A 16,168-nucleotide genomic window follows, 5' to 3' on the forward strand; every position below is an offset into this window, starting at 1 on the left:
CTTGTTGAGGGCCCGTAGATCTAGAATAGGACGGACACCTCCCGATTTTTTGGGGGATTAGGAAGTCCGGGAATAGAACCTAGGCCTTGCTGAGATTGTGGAATGGGTTTCTATTGCTCTGGACTGGAGAAGAGTGAGACCTCTTGATCCAGAAGAACGGAGTGATCGGACGTTCTCCACGTGTGCAGAGGTGGGGAGTCCGGTGGCAGGGCAAGAAAGTTCAGATGGTAACCCTGAGCAATGATTGCCAGTACCCATTGGTCGGATGTCATTGAATGCCACATGTTGTGGAAGTGGCACAGTCGACCTCCCACTGGTATGTGCGACAGAGGAACTCTGGCTGCTGCTCTCCAAGTGGAAGTCAAAAACCTGAAACAGGCCCGGCTGGGGAGCTGCTTGTGGTTTTGTTTTTGGGTTTGGCGAGAACTGAGGTTTTTGATAAGGTCTCGTAGCACGGGATCTGGCTGGTGGCGGGTATGACTTTCTTGGACGGTAGAATGACTTCTTAGAGTCCTTTCTAAAGGGCTGCTTTGAGGAGAAGTCGGAAAGGCATTGAAGAGAGCTGTTTCAAGGGTCTCATGATGGTCTTTTAATTCTGGCCACCGTCCACTGGATCTGTTCGCCAAACAGATTATCTCCTACACAAGGCAGGTTAGACAACCGATCTCGCACTTCTGGGCGAAGGTCAGAAGACTTGAGCCAGACCCACCATCTCGCCAAAATAGCAGCTGCAGACACTCTGGAAGAGGTGTAAAAAATGTCATAAGATGTTCTGATCTCATACTTGCCTGCCTCAAAACCTTTGCTTACAAGGGTTTACAGTTGGTCTTGGAATTGCTGAGGCAGGGAGTCTGAGAAGTCCTGTATCTGCTTAAAGATGACCCTGTTATATTGGGTCATATAAAGCTGATAGGCAGCAATTCGGGAGATGAGCATGGCCCCTTGGAAAACTCGGCAACCAATGTTGTCTAGGAATTTTTGTTCCTTACCAAGAGGGGTAGACAAGTGAGGTTTTGACCTTTTTGCCCTCTTTCGTGCAGACTCTACAACGACCGAGTGGTGATCAAGCTATGACTTCTGAAAACCTGGGGCTGATTGTACCAGATAGGTCGTGTCAGCTTTCCTGTGTACTGGAGCAATTGTTCCTGGATTTTCCCAGTTCTTTTTGAGGAGATCAAGAAGAACCTGGTGGATGGGAAAAGAGGTTATTACCTTGGGGGCATCCAGGAATTGGAGCAACTCCATCATCTGTGCCTATCATCCCCTGTTCCGTCTGCAATTGAAAAGGAACCAATTCAGCCATTTCCTTCACAAAATTTATAAATGAGAGGTCCTCCGGAGGAGAACGCTTTCTACTCTCAGTGGGTGAAGGTGGTGAAGGTAAGTCATCAGTGTCTGATGAGGTATCATCTCCCCAGGTATCATAAGGATCAACACCCTTTCCTCTAGGAAGTAGAGAGGGGGGGGGGGGGCAGGGTGGTTGGATACTTGAAGGTCCTGGCCTAGGCTCCGAAGGAATCAGAGGAATTAATCGGAGGCACAGACGATGGCATCGAAGGCACCGGCATAGGCATCGAGGGTATCAATGGATGGCTTGGTGGCGCCGATGGACGTATCGGCACCGATGGTTGGATCGGTGGCGAGGGACGTATAGGCATCGATGGTTGAGGTATAACTCCGGATGGAGGAATGCGAACGGTGTTTCTACTCCCAATGATGCTGTCAGTGGGGAGGGCATCAAAGCCATCGGAGACCCGGATAGCAGCGGTGCCAGTGCTGCCAGAATCGGGTCGATGATCTGTTCCACAGTCTGTGCCGGTGTCGGAGGAACCTGGAGACGCTGCATCGCCTTGTCGATGGCCTCCTGAACCATCCAGTCCAGTTCTTCTCGGAGACCTGGAGCAAGTAGCCCCGGCTCCGGAACAGAAGAAGGATGCAGAGGCATAGCCGGAGGGACCACCGTTAAAGGCGGAGTCGCGGCTCCCGATCCCCGATCGGGTGAGGTTTGCCTCGGAGATCCGGTCGCAGGAATGGTCGGTGCCTTTCCTGGACGGGGCTTCTTCGACAGCGACTCGGACGATGGCGAGGTCAATGATTTCGCTCTCTCGATGGTCCGAGTCTTACGGTGTCGATGGCGATGTTTCTCCCTTCGATCCCCTCAATCCTGAGGGGGAGTAGAGGGTGTCGATGGCCGAGAAGTCGTCGATGCCGGTCAGTCACCGGTCGGTGGTCGATGCTGGCGCGAAGTCGACGGTGCCCGGTTCAGACGACGTCAATGCAATGGACAGAGTCAGGGTTTGAGTACAGAAGAGAAGTTCCATCTTCTCCATTCTGGCCTTGCGACCCTTTGGTGTCATTAGGGCACATTTGGTGCAGGTCAAGACATCGTGCTCACGTCCTAAACACTTTACACAGACTTTATGGGGGTCTGTGATAGACATGGTGCGGGTACAGTCTGGGCACCAACGAAATCCCGATGCCATGGCAAAAATTTAGCTGTGGTACGGTCGACGGCCAGTAGGCCGCGAAGGACAAACACGACGGTAATCGACAGGAAATGGGTAAAAACTTACCTGAGTACCGCGGACTTATAAAAGGTAGAGGAGGGACCCCTGAGGGGTAATTTAACTTTTAGTAATTCCGTGAGGAAATTCCTGTCAGGAATCTCTTCAAGCTCCTTTACCACGAGGCTACTGCTGCGCGGAAAAAAGAAGACTGAAGGGGGACCCCTGCTGGATGCAGGGTTAGTGCCATGCTGGGCATGCCCAGTAGGGGCCAGTCAACGTTCTGGAAACTTTGACAGAAGTTTTCCGTGATTGGGCTCCATCCTGATGATGTCACCCATATGTGACGACTACCATCCTGCTTGACCTGTGAGAATATGCCATTCTTGCAGAATTAAGAGTCAATGAAGAACAATTTCCAGTACCTTTCCACTAGCAGTTTTCATTAGTGCAAACTCTCTTCCTGCACCCAGAACAGCTGACTCCTCATCAAATCCTGTACCTGAAAACAGAGAACAAGGAGAGAATTATGCAGTGACAATCTGAACAGTTTCAGCAACAGCATACATTGTAAACTGTGAAGAAAATGGGTTCTATATGCCTGCAGCGATCCCTTATTTGCCCTTTGTCTTCCCCAATGAAAACTCTCTACCTTAGTGTCATCCTGACTCCTGCAGCATTCTACAGTTACTATCAGCCAGGACTGGAAAAAATTAACCCTGCCACCTTATCATTTTATTCATTTATAAACATTTGATACCCCATTTTTATCCATGGGATAGGCATAAGGTGTATTTCATAGAAAACAAAGAACAAAATATTGAATACATAATTTGAGGTAAAATACAGGTGAGGTACATTGGGTATAAATATTGCACGCCTATAGACAGAAAATAAGTACTAGAAGGTACAAGATATACCTACAGTACCTGAATGTAATTCTGCTTTGAAATACCAAAAAGCAGAATATAAATCAAATAAAAATAAACAGGGCTCGGATAGGTTAAAAAAAGGCAGCTCAGCAGCTGCATGTACCTTGGAGAGCTCATGGACATAGCATATCGGATAGGTAGTGGTCAAGGGAAAAGTTCTCTTTTAGGGCTAAATGACCATACTTTGTGGGGGGGTTTTTTGGGGTTTTTTTTACGAAAGTAAGATTAAATATTAATCTTATCAAACACCTTAGAAAAGAACCAAGCCTTAACTAATTTCCTAAACTTGAGGCAGTTTCTTTCCATACATAGATCCAAAAGTAAGGAGTTCCAATGCTGGCAGGGCCTGATACTGAAAACAGGTCAGTTTAGTTAGTGTGCTCTAGTCTGATTTTGTGAGGACCTAGTAAAGTAAGTAATTCCATTTGTGATGATCTCAGTGATCTAGATGGTTTATAAAGCACTCAAACAGATGGAGACACTTCTGTTTAAGGCCCTGTATGTTAAGCAGAGGAGCTTCAGCTAGACTAATATGCACAAGGCTTTGCACATTCAGAAGATTTGTCCAAAAAATAAGGAACAGAATGCCTCTAGTGCTCTGCCTGGAAACATGTTGTCTTACCTTTCGCCAAAAAAAAAAAAAAAAAAAAGTATGGCAGTTTAGCCAGGCCTTCCACTAGGCCCCAAAACAGAACTTTTCCATTAACTACCACCTATCCAATGTGTTATGTCCATGAGCTCTCCATGGGAGACAGAGAAAGTTTCACTCATACTGTCACATAACCTGGTGTGCCGCCTGAAGTCCTTCAGTATTTCTCTGTCTCCAGCAGATGGAAAGTGGTGCAAAACCTGCAGTCTGAGAAAAAAAATTATTAAAATAAAAAGAAAGTTTAGGATTCGGTGACTGGCTACCCTCCCTGAAGGTTGGTAGGTCCTGATGGGGCCATCCTTTCAGCTGGAGGTGTGGACAAGCGAAGGAATTTGAAACCCCTGGGTCTGTCCAGATTCTTAACCCACTGAGGGGGAGATATCTGGTGGGTCACTTCCTTCTCCCCCCCTCCTACACATGGACAGCCGAGCCTGCAGCCACCAAAGGGAAGTTGATATGTAAAGTTATATTTAAAAAAAAAAAAAAAAATTTTAAAGGCATTTTGACTTGTTGTGCCAGTCGTGTGATTCAGCCGGGCATAGCTCCGTGCTGCTTCGGGGAGGTCGCATGTGTTAGGAGCTGATTCTTGTGGCACTTTGCAGGTGGGCTGGTGAGGCAGTAACGGCCATGCTATGCAGTAGGCAGTGTGCGGCATGTGCTGAGACACACTTGCGACTTTCCCTTACCGCTCTTGCTCCTGCTGCCTCTCAGGGGAAAAGGACAGCTCGGGGAGTGCAGTTAAAGGTCCAGAGAGGCAACGAGTTTCTGCAGAAAGCAAGGGAGAAGTCTAGCAAGCCCGATGTTGCCTTTCCAATTTCAGCAGGAATGGCAGCCATTTTGTCCTTCTTTGCTGCCACAGCTGTGAGAGCTGCTAAGGACTCTGCAGTGCCCACACCGCTATCGCCGGTACTTCAAAGACCCTCAGAACCCCGGGGATCCCAGGAACCTCTGTTGGGGAGGAGGCAGAAGACCTCCTAGAGCAGGATCCAGAGGTTCCAGGGTTTTTTCCCCCAGATTTGATGCTCCTGTTGCACAAGGCGTTTTTGGCTAAACAGGTGGCAGGTCGTTGCCTTCACAAGCTAGCGAAACAGCATGAGACATTTTTGGCTAAGAGGCCTAGATCACCTCAAGCTGGTGGTGCAGCCAGTTTGGTCAGCATTTGCATTGTAGGCAAATGCTGACCAAACTGGCTGCACCACCAGCTCAGAGGTGATCCTCAGATCGGGATCCTCTGGTTGATGATCCATCCGGGGTGGATCCTCCTCTGGATTGTCTGGACCCTGAGGATGCGCGGGATCAAACATCCTCGCTGGAGGGAGATGATCCAAAAGTGGTCCGTCTTGTCCACCAGGAAGAATTCTGGCCCTTTATTCCATGTGTCCTGAAGGATTTGGGTATTAACGAACCCCAGGCTGTTTCGGACCATGAAAAGGTGGATCCAGTTATGGAAGATTTGGGGAGGCCAGCAAAGGCGTTCTCCCTTCCATAAATCTGTGAAGACTTTGGTGCTCTGGGAGTGGGAAGCTCCAGACGCAGATTTAAAGGTTGGCAGATCCATGGAGAAGTTGTATTCCTTGCCGGAAGACACCTTGGATCTGCTGCAAATGCCGAAGGTGGTTACACGATAGGAAGCTGGAGGTACACCTAAAGAAGATTTTTCAGGTGTCAGCATTGGGTATTCACGCTGTTCTATGCAGTTCTTTTATGTTCCGGACCGGATTGCGCTGGGTACAGCAATTGCAATCAGATATGACACTATCTGCGAAGACGTAAAGCAGGCCAAGAGGATGGAAGCCATGGTGGTCTACGGTGCAGATACTTTGTATGATCACCCTCTATGATGTCCGCGGTTTCTTCTAAGAGGCTTCTTTGGTTGAGGAACTGGTCGGCAGATGTTTGGTCTAAGTCTCAGCTGGGTTCTCTTCCCTTTATAGGGAAACTTCTTTCTGGAGAGAACTTTGAGGAGCTTGTGAAGCATCTCGGAAAGACAAAAGTGCACAAGCTGCCAGAGGACAAGCCGAGGGTCGGCAGAGGTTTGTCTTCGGCACGGGCTCGTTTCCAGTCAAACCAACATTCCCAGCAGTCTCGTCCTTTGGGAGGAGGTCAGAGACAAGGCGCAGGGAGGCAGCAGTCTTGGAGGCAGGAGACCGACCAGAAATGGTACCAGTCAGGGGGGGTCTCCGGTTCCAAGTGCACCCAATGAAGTGAGGCCAGCCTGCTCCTCCATTCCAAGAATTGGAGGTCGATACCAAGTTTTCTCAAAGAGTGGGCTAAGCGCACACCAGATCAGTGAGTCCTAAGTGTGATAGAGCACGGTTACACTTTAGAATTTGCATGCCCATTAAAGGATTTGTTCATAAGGTCCTCTTGCACTTAGAACATAAGCTAAGCCATTCTGGGTCAGACTGAAGGTCCATCAAGCCCAGCATCCTGCTTCCAACAGTGGCCAATCCAGGTCACAAGTACCTGACAAGTATCCAAACAGTAGTATAAATCCCATGCTACTAATGCTGGTAATAAGTAGTGGATATTCCTTACGTCAACTTGATAAATATCACTTTATGGATTTCACCTCCAGGAACTTGACCAAACCTTTTTAAAACACAGCCACGCTAACTGCCTTAACCACATCCTCTGGCAATAAGAACATAAGAGATGCCATACTAGGTCAGACCAAGGGTCCATCAAGCCCAGATCCTGTTTCCAACAGTGGCCAAGCCAATTCACAAGTACCTGGCAAGAACCCAAACATTAAATATATCTCAAGCTACTATTGCTTATTAATTAATACCAGTTTATGGATTTTTCTTCTAGGAACTTATCCAAATCTTTTTTAAACCCAGTGACACTAAGTGCTGTAACCATATCCTTTGGCAATGAATTCCAGAGTTTAACTATGTGCTGAGAGAAAAACAATTTTCTTTGTTTTCAATGAGCTACTTGCTAACTTCATGGAGTGTCCCTTAGTACTTCTATTATCAGAGAGTAATGGAGAAATTACCGGAAAAAGACTTGTGGTTCGAGAGACCATCAGTTGTCTTAAGTATATAGGGGACCATAATTCCAGTGCCTGTTGCGGAGCAGGGAACGGGAAGGTATTCCATTTATTCTGTGGTCCCAAAGAAAAACCGCACTTTTCGTCCGATCTCAAATTTAAAGAAGGTGAATGTGGAACTGCAGGTTCCTCATTTTTGGATGGAAAATTGAGGTCTGTGATCGCTGCAGTACACAAAGGAGAGTTTTTGGCTTCTCTGGATTTGACTGAAGCATATCTTCACATTCCAATTCATCTGGATCATCAAAGTTATCGAAGGTACATGATTCTCAGGGACCATTTTCAGTTTTTGCACCCTGTCTTTTGGATTGGCAGCCAGCACCAATGACCTTCACAAAAGTGATGGTAGTAGTGGCAGCAGCTCTTCAGCAGGAGGGCATCCTGGTACACCCCATATTTGGACAAGCTGATTGATTTGAGCAAGGTCAGAGGACCTTTGTCAATGGGGCGCTGGCAGTGGTGCTTGCAACGCTTACGGTCCCTGGGCTGGGTTGTGAATCTTCCCAAGAGCTACCTGGTTCCATCTCTGGGCTGGGTTGTGAATCTTCCCAAGAGCCACCTGGTTCCATCTCAAGTTCAAGAATTCCTGGGAGCATGTGCCGACACCACGCTCAGGTGAGTGTTTCTTACCAAGGAGTGGATAGGCAACATCCAGGGCCAGGTTTGCAGATGGATGAGCAGTGTGGCTACCAGGGCATGGGATTATCTGCAGGTTCTTGGGTCTATGGCTTCCACTTTGGAATTTGTCCCTTGAGCGCTGCTCATATGCAGCCGCTTCAGTCGAACTTGCTCTCCAGGTGGGAACCTGGTGTCGGAAGCGTTTTCATCTACCGCTGCCTCTTCACAGAAAGCGCCAGGACGAGTCTGGATTGGTGGCTGTTTCAGGACAATTTGAGCAGCAGGGTGGAATTGGAAGTCCCAAGTTGGATAGCAGTCACAACTGATACCAGCCTCACTGGTTGGGGGGCTGTGTGTCAGACTCAAGTGACGCAGGGGCACTAGTCTCTGGAGCAGATGTCATGGTCCGTCAACTGTCTAGAGACAAGAGTGGTGCGTCAAGTATTGCAAGTCTTTCTTTCCTCCCACTTATACAGGGCAGGCCAGTGAGTTTTGTTGAACAATGCAACAACGATGGCTTACATCAACTGGCAGGGTGGTACCAAGAGACAGGAGGTGGCGCAAGAGGCCCAAGAGTTAGTGCACTGGACGGAGCAGCATCTGGAGGTGCTAGCAGCTTCCCACATAGCGGGGTTGGACAACGTGCAGGCGGATTTCTTCAGTCACCAGCAGATAGATCCCAGAGATTGGGAGTTGCCTGAGGAGGCCATGCTCCTGATTCGTCGCCAGTGGGGAGTCCCTTGCATGGATCTGATAGCAATGCAGAAGAATGCCAAGGCTCCGCAGTTCTTCAGTCGAAGGAGAGAGCACGGGGGCACAAGGAGTCAATGCTTTAGTCCTCCTGTGGCCATAGGGGATTCTCCTGTATGTGTTCCTGCCCTGGCCACTAGTGGACAAGGTCTTGTGAAGGACAGAATTCATCTGGGGCAAGTAATTTGGGTAGTACCAGAATGGCCTCATAGGCCGTAGTTCGCAGATTTAATCAATCTCGCAGTGAATGAGCCACTGTCTTGCTCATCTTCATCACCTGCGGTGCCAAGGTCCCATATTTTTGGATCAGGCGGATAGCTTCTCTCTTGTGGCATGGTTTTTTGAGAGGAGGTGCCTGAAAGAAAAGGGTTATCTGGAGGATGTTAGTACCACTTTGTTGAAAGCAAGAAAGAAATCCACCTCCTTGACATATGTGCGGCTGTGGAAGGTTTCAGAGGCTTGGTTGTAAGGAGCGCAGTGTAGCTCCAGATGAGCTTCGGTGGACCACATTTTGTCTTTTGTGCAGCAAGGTTGGCTTTCAACATCTTAAGGGTCCAGGTGATGGCCTTGGGGTGCCTTCGAGGCAAGATACACGGTATACCTATAGCTACACATCTGAATGTGGTGCATTTTTTCTGCGATGGTGCGAAGCATTTGCATTCCACGTTGCAAAACGTGTCCCCCCCCACCCCTTGGAGCCTAAAACCTGGTTCTTAAAGCAATGTGTAAAGCGCTGTTTGAGCTGCTGCGCAGGGCAACTTTAAAGGATTTTACGTTAAAGGTCATTTTTTCTGGTAGCAATTTGTTCGGCTAGTAGAATTTCGGAGCTACAAGCCCTCTCATGTAGAGATCCTTTCCTAAAGGTTTTGGGACTCAGGTGTCTCTGTGTACGGTGCCTTTCTTCCAAAGGTTGTTTCATCCTTTTCACTGGAATCAGGTCCGTGGAGGGTACCAGCCTTTGCAATTCTGGATACAAAGGTTCCTTTAGTTAAGGGGTATAAGTGTCTGGGCATGAAGCGGGCGCGGTTGCGCTATCTGAACGTTTCTAATGGCTTTAGAGTTTCCGATCATCTTTTCATTCTCTTGAGTGAAGCGAAGCAGTGGCATAAGGCCTATAAAGCTAAAATAGCACGGTAGTTGTAGGAGGCCATAGCTTAGGCATTCATTTGTTGGGGCTGGTCATTGCCTCAGGGTCTGAGAGCTCAATCGACTCGGTTGCAATCGACATCCTGGGCTGAATATGTCAGTTGGTATAAACTGCAGCTCTTGCCCTCCTGTCCACATGATAACTGGGCAGCACTGCACAAACAGGAGAGGAGGGAATGGGGATACTGCTGCTGGGCAGAGGGTATGGGAGGAGAGAGTGTGTGGGAGGAAAGAGGATAAGGAGGATATTGGTGCTGAGAAGAAGGCGGACAAAGGGGAATTAAATGAGCATAAGATGTTGGGTAGAAGATGTTCTGTTGGGGATGCTGAGGCTCCATGACTGTTTTTCTGTCAGATGGAGAATTATGCTGGGGCTGCTGAGAGAGAGAGGTTGGGGAAAGGGTTGGGAGATTGAGAAAATGGTGGGGACAGAGAGAGACTGGTTGGGATTGGTTGACAGAAGGAAAGGGAAAGAGAAGAGACTGGTGAGGATGGGGATTTGAGGGAACAAGAGACTGGAAGGAAGCAGGCTGGGGGACAGAAAGAGGCTGGTGGGCACAAGATGGGTGAATTGAGAGCAAGAGAAACAGGTGGATACAGGTGGAAGATTGAGGGAGGCTGGTGGAAACAGAGGGGCACAGAGAGTAGTGGTGACTGATTGGAATGGATTGAGAGACTGGTGGGAGGATTAAGAAAGAATGTCAGAACAGCGTGACTGGTGGGAGGATACAGATAGGTGGAAAAGGCTTAGAGAACTGAAAGAGACTGGTGGGGATAGACTGGGGTAACAGAGACCGACAGGAGCACAGAGTCTGGGATAGGAAGAGATGATTTAGACGGACTTGGGAGGACAGGGCAGGGACAAGGGAGGACGAAGAGAAAGACGTGGGGACAGAGTGGAGGTTGAACATAGAAACATAGAACATAGAAATGGCGGCAGAAGAAGACCAAACGGCCCATCCAGTCTGCCCAGCAAGCTCCGCACTTTTTTTTCCCCCTCATACTTATGTTATTCTTGGCCCTTAGTAACCTTTTGTTTCTATTTCCCTTCCACCCCCGCCAGCCCTCTTTCTGTCCCCCAGCCTGCTTCCTTCCAGTCTCTTGTTCCCTCAAATCCCCATCCTCACCAGTCTCTTCTCTTTCCCTTTCCTTCTGTCAACCAATCCCAACCATTAATTGAGAGGCAGACTAGACAAAAAATTGAAACTGCTAGAGATAGGGAGAAGATGGACAACTTGCAGGAAGTGAGAGGGGGACTGAAGAAAAAACTGGTGGGGATAGGGTGGGGGGACAGAGTGAGTGATGGGGTAAAGGGGGGAGATTGAGAGAGACTGGTGGGACAGTGTAGGTGGTACTGCAAGAGACTGGTGGGGACAGTGTAGGGGGATTGGGAAAGTGAGTGATAGTGAAAGAGTGAGGGTGTCAGAAACAGGCGGGGACAGTGCAGGGGCATTGCGAGAGACACAGGCAGGGACAGTGCAGGGGCATTGCGAGAGAGACAGTCGGGGACAGTGTGAGAGCGACAGGAGGAGGCATTGGTAAAGACTGGTGGGGACAGTGTGGGGGGCATTGCAAAAAAACTGGAGATAATGTGAGGGCATTACAAAAGACTGGTGGGGACTCTCTGGGGGCATTGCGAAAGACTGGTGGAGACAGTGTACGGGGATTGCTAGAGAGAGGGGACAATGTAGGGGATTCGGAAAGTGAGTGATAGTGAGAGTGGGTGTTTGAGAGACTGGTGGGGATAGTATAGTAGGATTGCGAGAGACTGGTGGGGATAGAGTAGGAGAATTGTGAAAGACTAGTGGGGACAGAGAAGGGAACTGAGGAAGACAGTGATAGCGAGAAAGTGGGGGATTGAGAGACTTGTGGGGCAGCATAGGGGATTGAGAAAGTGACTGATAGCAAGAGAGTGGAGGGGACAGGGCAGGGGGATTGATAGAGTGAGTGATGGGGACAGGAAAGAGGAATTAAGAGTAAGAGATTGGTGGGAATAGGGAAGGGAGAGAGAGACTGATGGGAACAAGGTAGGAGAATTGAGAAAGAATGGTGAGAACAATGTGAGAAAACAGAAAAAAAGAGCCAGACTGGTGGAAGGATTGAGAGAGACTGGTGGAGACAGGGTGGGGATATTGATAGATAAGATGGGTGGGGATATTGATAGATAAGACTGGTGGAAATGGGAAGGCAGGTCCTCATTGGGTCCTCCTCCCACCAACACCCAACATCTTGAAAATGTTAGGCTCTGCTACTGTGCATTTTAGTTTCTTGGTTCTTGGTGAATGAAAGGTTGGCCCCCTTGCACTAGATAATCAGCTTGGGAGACTGAAGCTGAGGTAATGGATTATTAAGACCAGACAGTGAGCACCTAGTGGGTGGAAATCTTTTATTAGCCAAGTGAGGCCCAGGTCCCCCATGTTTCTTTGGAAGCTGCTGGCACTACCTTTTATAGAAGCCTTTGCATGTTAGTTCGACTCTCCTAGGTCAATGAGTTTTTATTTTATTTATTTATTTAGAGTTTTTATATACCGACAACCGTTTGCACATCATATCGATTCACATATAACTCGGAACTATGATAGCAAGGCTATCATATAGGCATGGCCTGTACAAGGAACGCAAGTAACATATGAACGTTTACAAAAGACGATAAAACAGGGTGCAGGTAAAATTAACAGGGTACAGGTAAACTGGGTTTAAACAATAAGAGAAGTAATTGTTAGTTACAAAAAATAAAATTTGGGGTATGAGGTGACAATAAGTACAGATTAATAGGGGAGGTATTTACAACACAAATCAGAAATACTTAAGGAGAGTAGTTACTCAGCAATTCAAAGGTATAAAGCGACTGCAATGGAGGCGGAGAAATTTGGTCAAGTGCGGCAGAATTCGGCAAGTATTAGCAGTTATTCCGCAATTATACAACAAATTATACAACAGATTATACAACAGATTATACAACGAATGATGAGCAAGATTAGTCACGGGGGTGGGGTGCTAAGAGACGGGAAGGCCTGTAGGGTTGTGGGTTGAGGTAGCTAAATGTTTTTAATGTCCGTGTTTTTATAATTTCATTTGTAGAAGTATTTGCATATTTGCACTTTGAACTCAGAATTGGAATCTACACTGAACATTTTTATGGATCGTGTAAAATACAAGCATAATAAATATAGTCACATTGGAGTTCAGAAAACTGGAGGCAGTAATCAGAATCATCATCTGGTGATGGTAGATTACAAGACTGACTCCATCATTTCTATGGAATTTCAGTTCAAGGCATTCAGACCTCCTGATTGACTATAACCAGGTCAAGAGCCAGTATTTGGTGGGAGATGATAGTTACTCTCCTCTCCATGACCCATGGACATGAGTGTGTAATGCACTTGGTAACCTGATGGGCAGAACTAAGTTAGGGTGACAGCGTTGCCTTTCCCTATCCAGGTTTCTGTGAGACATTCTGGGCCCAATATTCAAAGATATCCAGTTATCTAAATTATCCAGATATAACTTATCTGGCTAACTTAGAAGGGATATTCAGCAGCATGGCTATGCAGCTGAATATAAATGAATAAGTTCTAGTTAGCCGGATAAGTTATACCTGGATAACTTTAGATCCGCTATTGTGCAGGTAACTGAAGAATTGAAGCTCCTCATCTTGAGGCTTATGTTTAGCATTACCTAACCCAATAACTAGGGACATATCAGGCTATGTTCAGCAGCTACTATTTAACTGGATAAGTATTTATTTGGCTAAGTAGATAGCTGGATATCCTGGGGGTGAGCATTAGGCAGATCGAGGCGTTGCTACTTATCCGGTTACCTGCACAATAGCGGATCTAAAGTTATCCAGGTAATGCTCACCCCCAGGATATCCAGCTATCTACTTAGCCAAATAAATACTTATCCAGTTAAATAGTAGCCGCTGAACATAGCCTGATATGTCCCTAGTTATTGGGTTAGGTAACGCTAAACATAAGCCTCAAGATGAGGAGCTTCAATTCTTCAATAATATCCACGATGCAGGAAGCAGATACCATACTGAACAGACCAAGCAAAACAGGAGGTGAAGGGTGACTTGTTTGGTGTAGATAATGTTAGTGGGATGTAGGGTGATAGACGAAGGCAACTGGAGCAGATTCGTTTTCATGGATGCGGCTTCCTTCTGCCCCAAAATACCTCCACAGATGGGTAACTTTATTGAAACATTATGGCAAGTACAGAGGGATTCTAGGGACTAATGAGCTTAAAGGGAAGCAGGCTAGAAACTGAAAAGGAAGATAGCAAAATTGCTTACCTTGTAATAGGTGTTATCCCAGGACAGCAGGATGTAGTCCTCACATATGGGTGACATCACTAACGGAGCCCTAGTGCGGGAAAGCTTTCTGTCAAAGTTTCTAGAAACTTTTGACTGGCACTGTGATGCCACTGAGCATGCCCAGCATGCTATGATATTCTCTGCCACAGGTGTCTCTCTTCAGTCTTGTATGTAGCAATAAGCTTTAGCAAAAATAAAATAAAAGGAATGTGTCCCAACTCCACGGGGTGGCGGGTGGGTTTCGTGAGGACTACATCCTGCTGTCCTGGGATAACACCTATTACAAGGTAAGCAATTTTGCTTTATCCTAGGACAAGCAGGATGCTAGTCCTCACATATGGGTGATTAGCAAGCTAGAGGCTGAGTCATTGTGTATTGAGCAACAGTGAAGTATTGTTTGTGAAAATGAGTCAGCCGAAGATCACAGTAGGTTGGATGTAGGAGGAGTTGGAATTATACTGGAAACAAATTCTTTAAGACAGATTGTCCATAGGCTGAATCTTGTCGTCCTTCTTTGTCCAAACAGTAATGAGCTGCAAAGGTGTGAAGAGAACTCCATGTTGCTGCTTTACATATGTCAAGGATTGGCACTGAACGATAGTGTGCTACTGAGGTTGACATTGCTCTTACAGAATGTGCCTTTACTCGCCCTTGGAGAGGAAGGCCTGCTTTTTCATAGCAAAACTGTATGCAATCTGCTAGCCAATTGGATAGAGTATGTTTACCCACTGCTTTCCCTGGTTTGTTTGGATCATAAGAAACAAAAAGTTGACTTGATTTCCTGTAGACTGCCATGCCATTTAAATAGAAGGATTAAGGCACGTTTACAGTCCAAGGTATGTAAAGCCTGTTCTCCTTGGTGAGAATGGGGCCTTGGGAAGAAAGTGGGTAAAACTATGGATTGGTTCAAGTGGAATTCCGTAACTATTTTGGAAAGGAATTTTGGATGTGTACGGAGAACTACCCTATCATGTAAGAATTTCGTGTAGGGGGCGTATGTTACAAGCGCTTATAACTCACTAACCCTTCTAGCTGATGTAATGGCTATGAGGAAGATAGTCTTCCATGTGAGGAATTTGAGATCACAGGAATCTATGGGTTCGAAAGGAGAACACACAAGTCTTGTTAATACCAGATTCAGGTCCCATTCTGTGACTGGTGGCCGAATTGGTGGTTTAAGTTGAGTCAAACCTCTCATAAACCTACTGACAAGAGGTTGAGTGGAGATTGGTGCATCTCTTATCCTGTCATGGTAAGCTGAGATTGCACTGAGATGTACTCTTACTGACGAAGTCTGGAGGCCGGAGTCTGAAAGATGGTATAAATAGTCTAGTAGAGAAGTGATGGGGCAAGTAAAAGGATCAATATTGTTTTGTCTGCACCACAAAGTAAATCTCTTCCATTTTGAAGAATAGTTCTTTCTTCTGGAAGGTTTACGTGAAGCCTATAAGCACTTGAGATACAGTGGTTGAAAGACTGAGTGGTTGTAAAGTCAAGCTTTCAACATCCATGCTGTCAGGGATAGGGATTGAAGGTTTGGATGGCGCAACCGACCCTGATCCTGAGTTATGAGAGTGGGAGCTATTCCCAGACGAATTGGATCCCTGATCGAGAGGTCTAGAAGTGTGGGAAACCATACTTGGCGAGGCCAATATGGGGCTATGAGTATCATGGACCCCTTGTCCTGTTGTAGCTTCACTAGAGTTTTGGTTATGAGCGGTATCGGATGATACGCGTATAGTAGGCCTGAGTTCCAAGGGCGAGCAAAGGCGTCCTTGGCTGGCTGGTTCTTCTGTTTGTGTAGAGAACAGAAGTTGTCCACTTTGTGATTCAGATGTGACGCAAAGAGGTCTATTGTTGGTTGACCCAAACTTTGAAATATACTGGTCGCTACTGAGGGATCCAATGACCATTCGTGTGGTTGGAACTGACGACTGAGTCGATCCGCCACTACATTGTGAATGCCTGCCAGATAAGTGGCCCGGAGAAGTATTGAGTGGTTTAGGGCCCAATCCCAAATCTGAGCAGTTTCTTGACAAAGGAGATACGAACCTGTACCTCCCTGTTTGTTGATGTACCACATAGCTACTGTGTTGTCCGTTTGGATGAGAACAGTCTTGTATGAAAGGCAGTCCTTGAACGCATGCAGTACATAACGTATAGCTCGAAGCTCCAGGAAATTGATTTGGAAAGTTGCTT

General features: G+C 47.0%; 1 protein-coding gene across 1 annotated transcript in view; it reads right to left on the minus strand.

The window, feature by feature from the left end:
• MYCBP2 (MYC binding protein 2) overlaps window positions 1-16,168 on the minus strand; it is a 1,075,853-nt gene that overhangs the window by 887,816 nt on the left and 171,869 nt on the right. Inside the window, 1 exon segment of the mRNA XM_029603038.1 lies at window positions 2,930-3,006. Within this exon segment, the coding sequence (XP_029458898.1) occupies window positions 2,930-3,006 (77 nt within the window).

This window comes from Rhinatrema bivittatum, chromosome 5 (assembly GCF_901001135.1).
Source record: "Rhinatrema bivittatum chromosome 5, aRhiBiv1.1, whole genome shotgun sequence".
NCBI lineage: Eukaryota > Metazoa > Chordata > Amphibia > Gymnophiona > Rhinatrematidae > Rhinatrema > Rhinatrema bivittatum.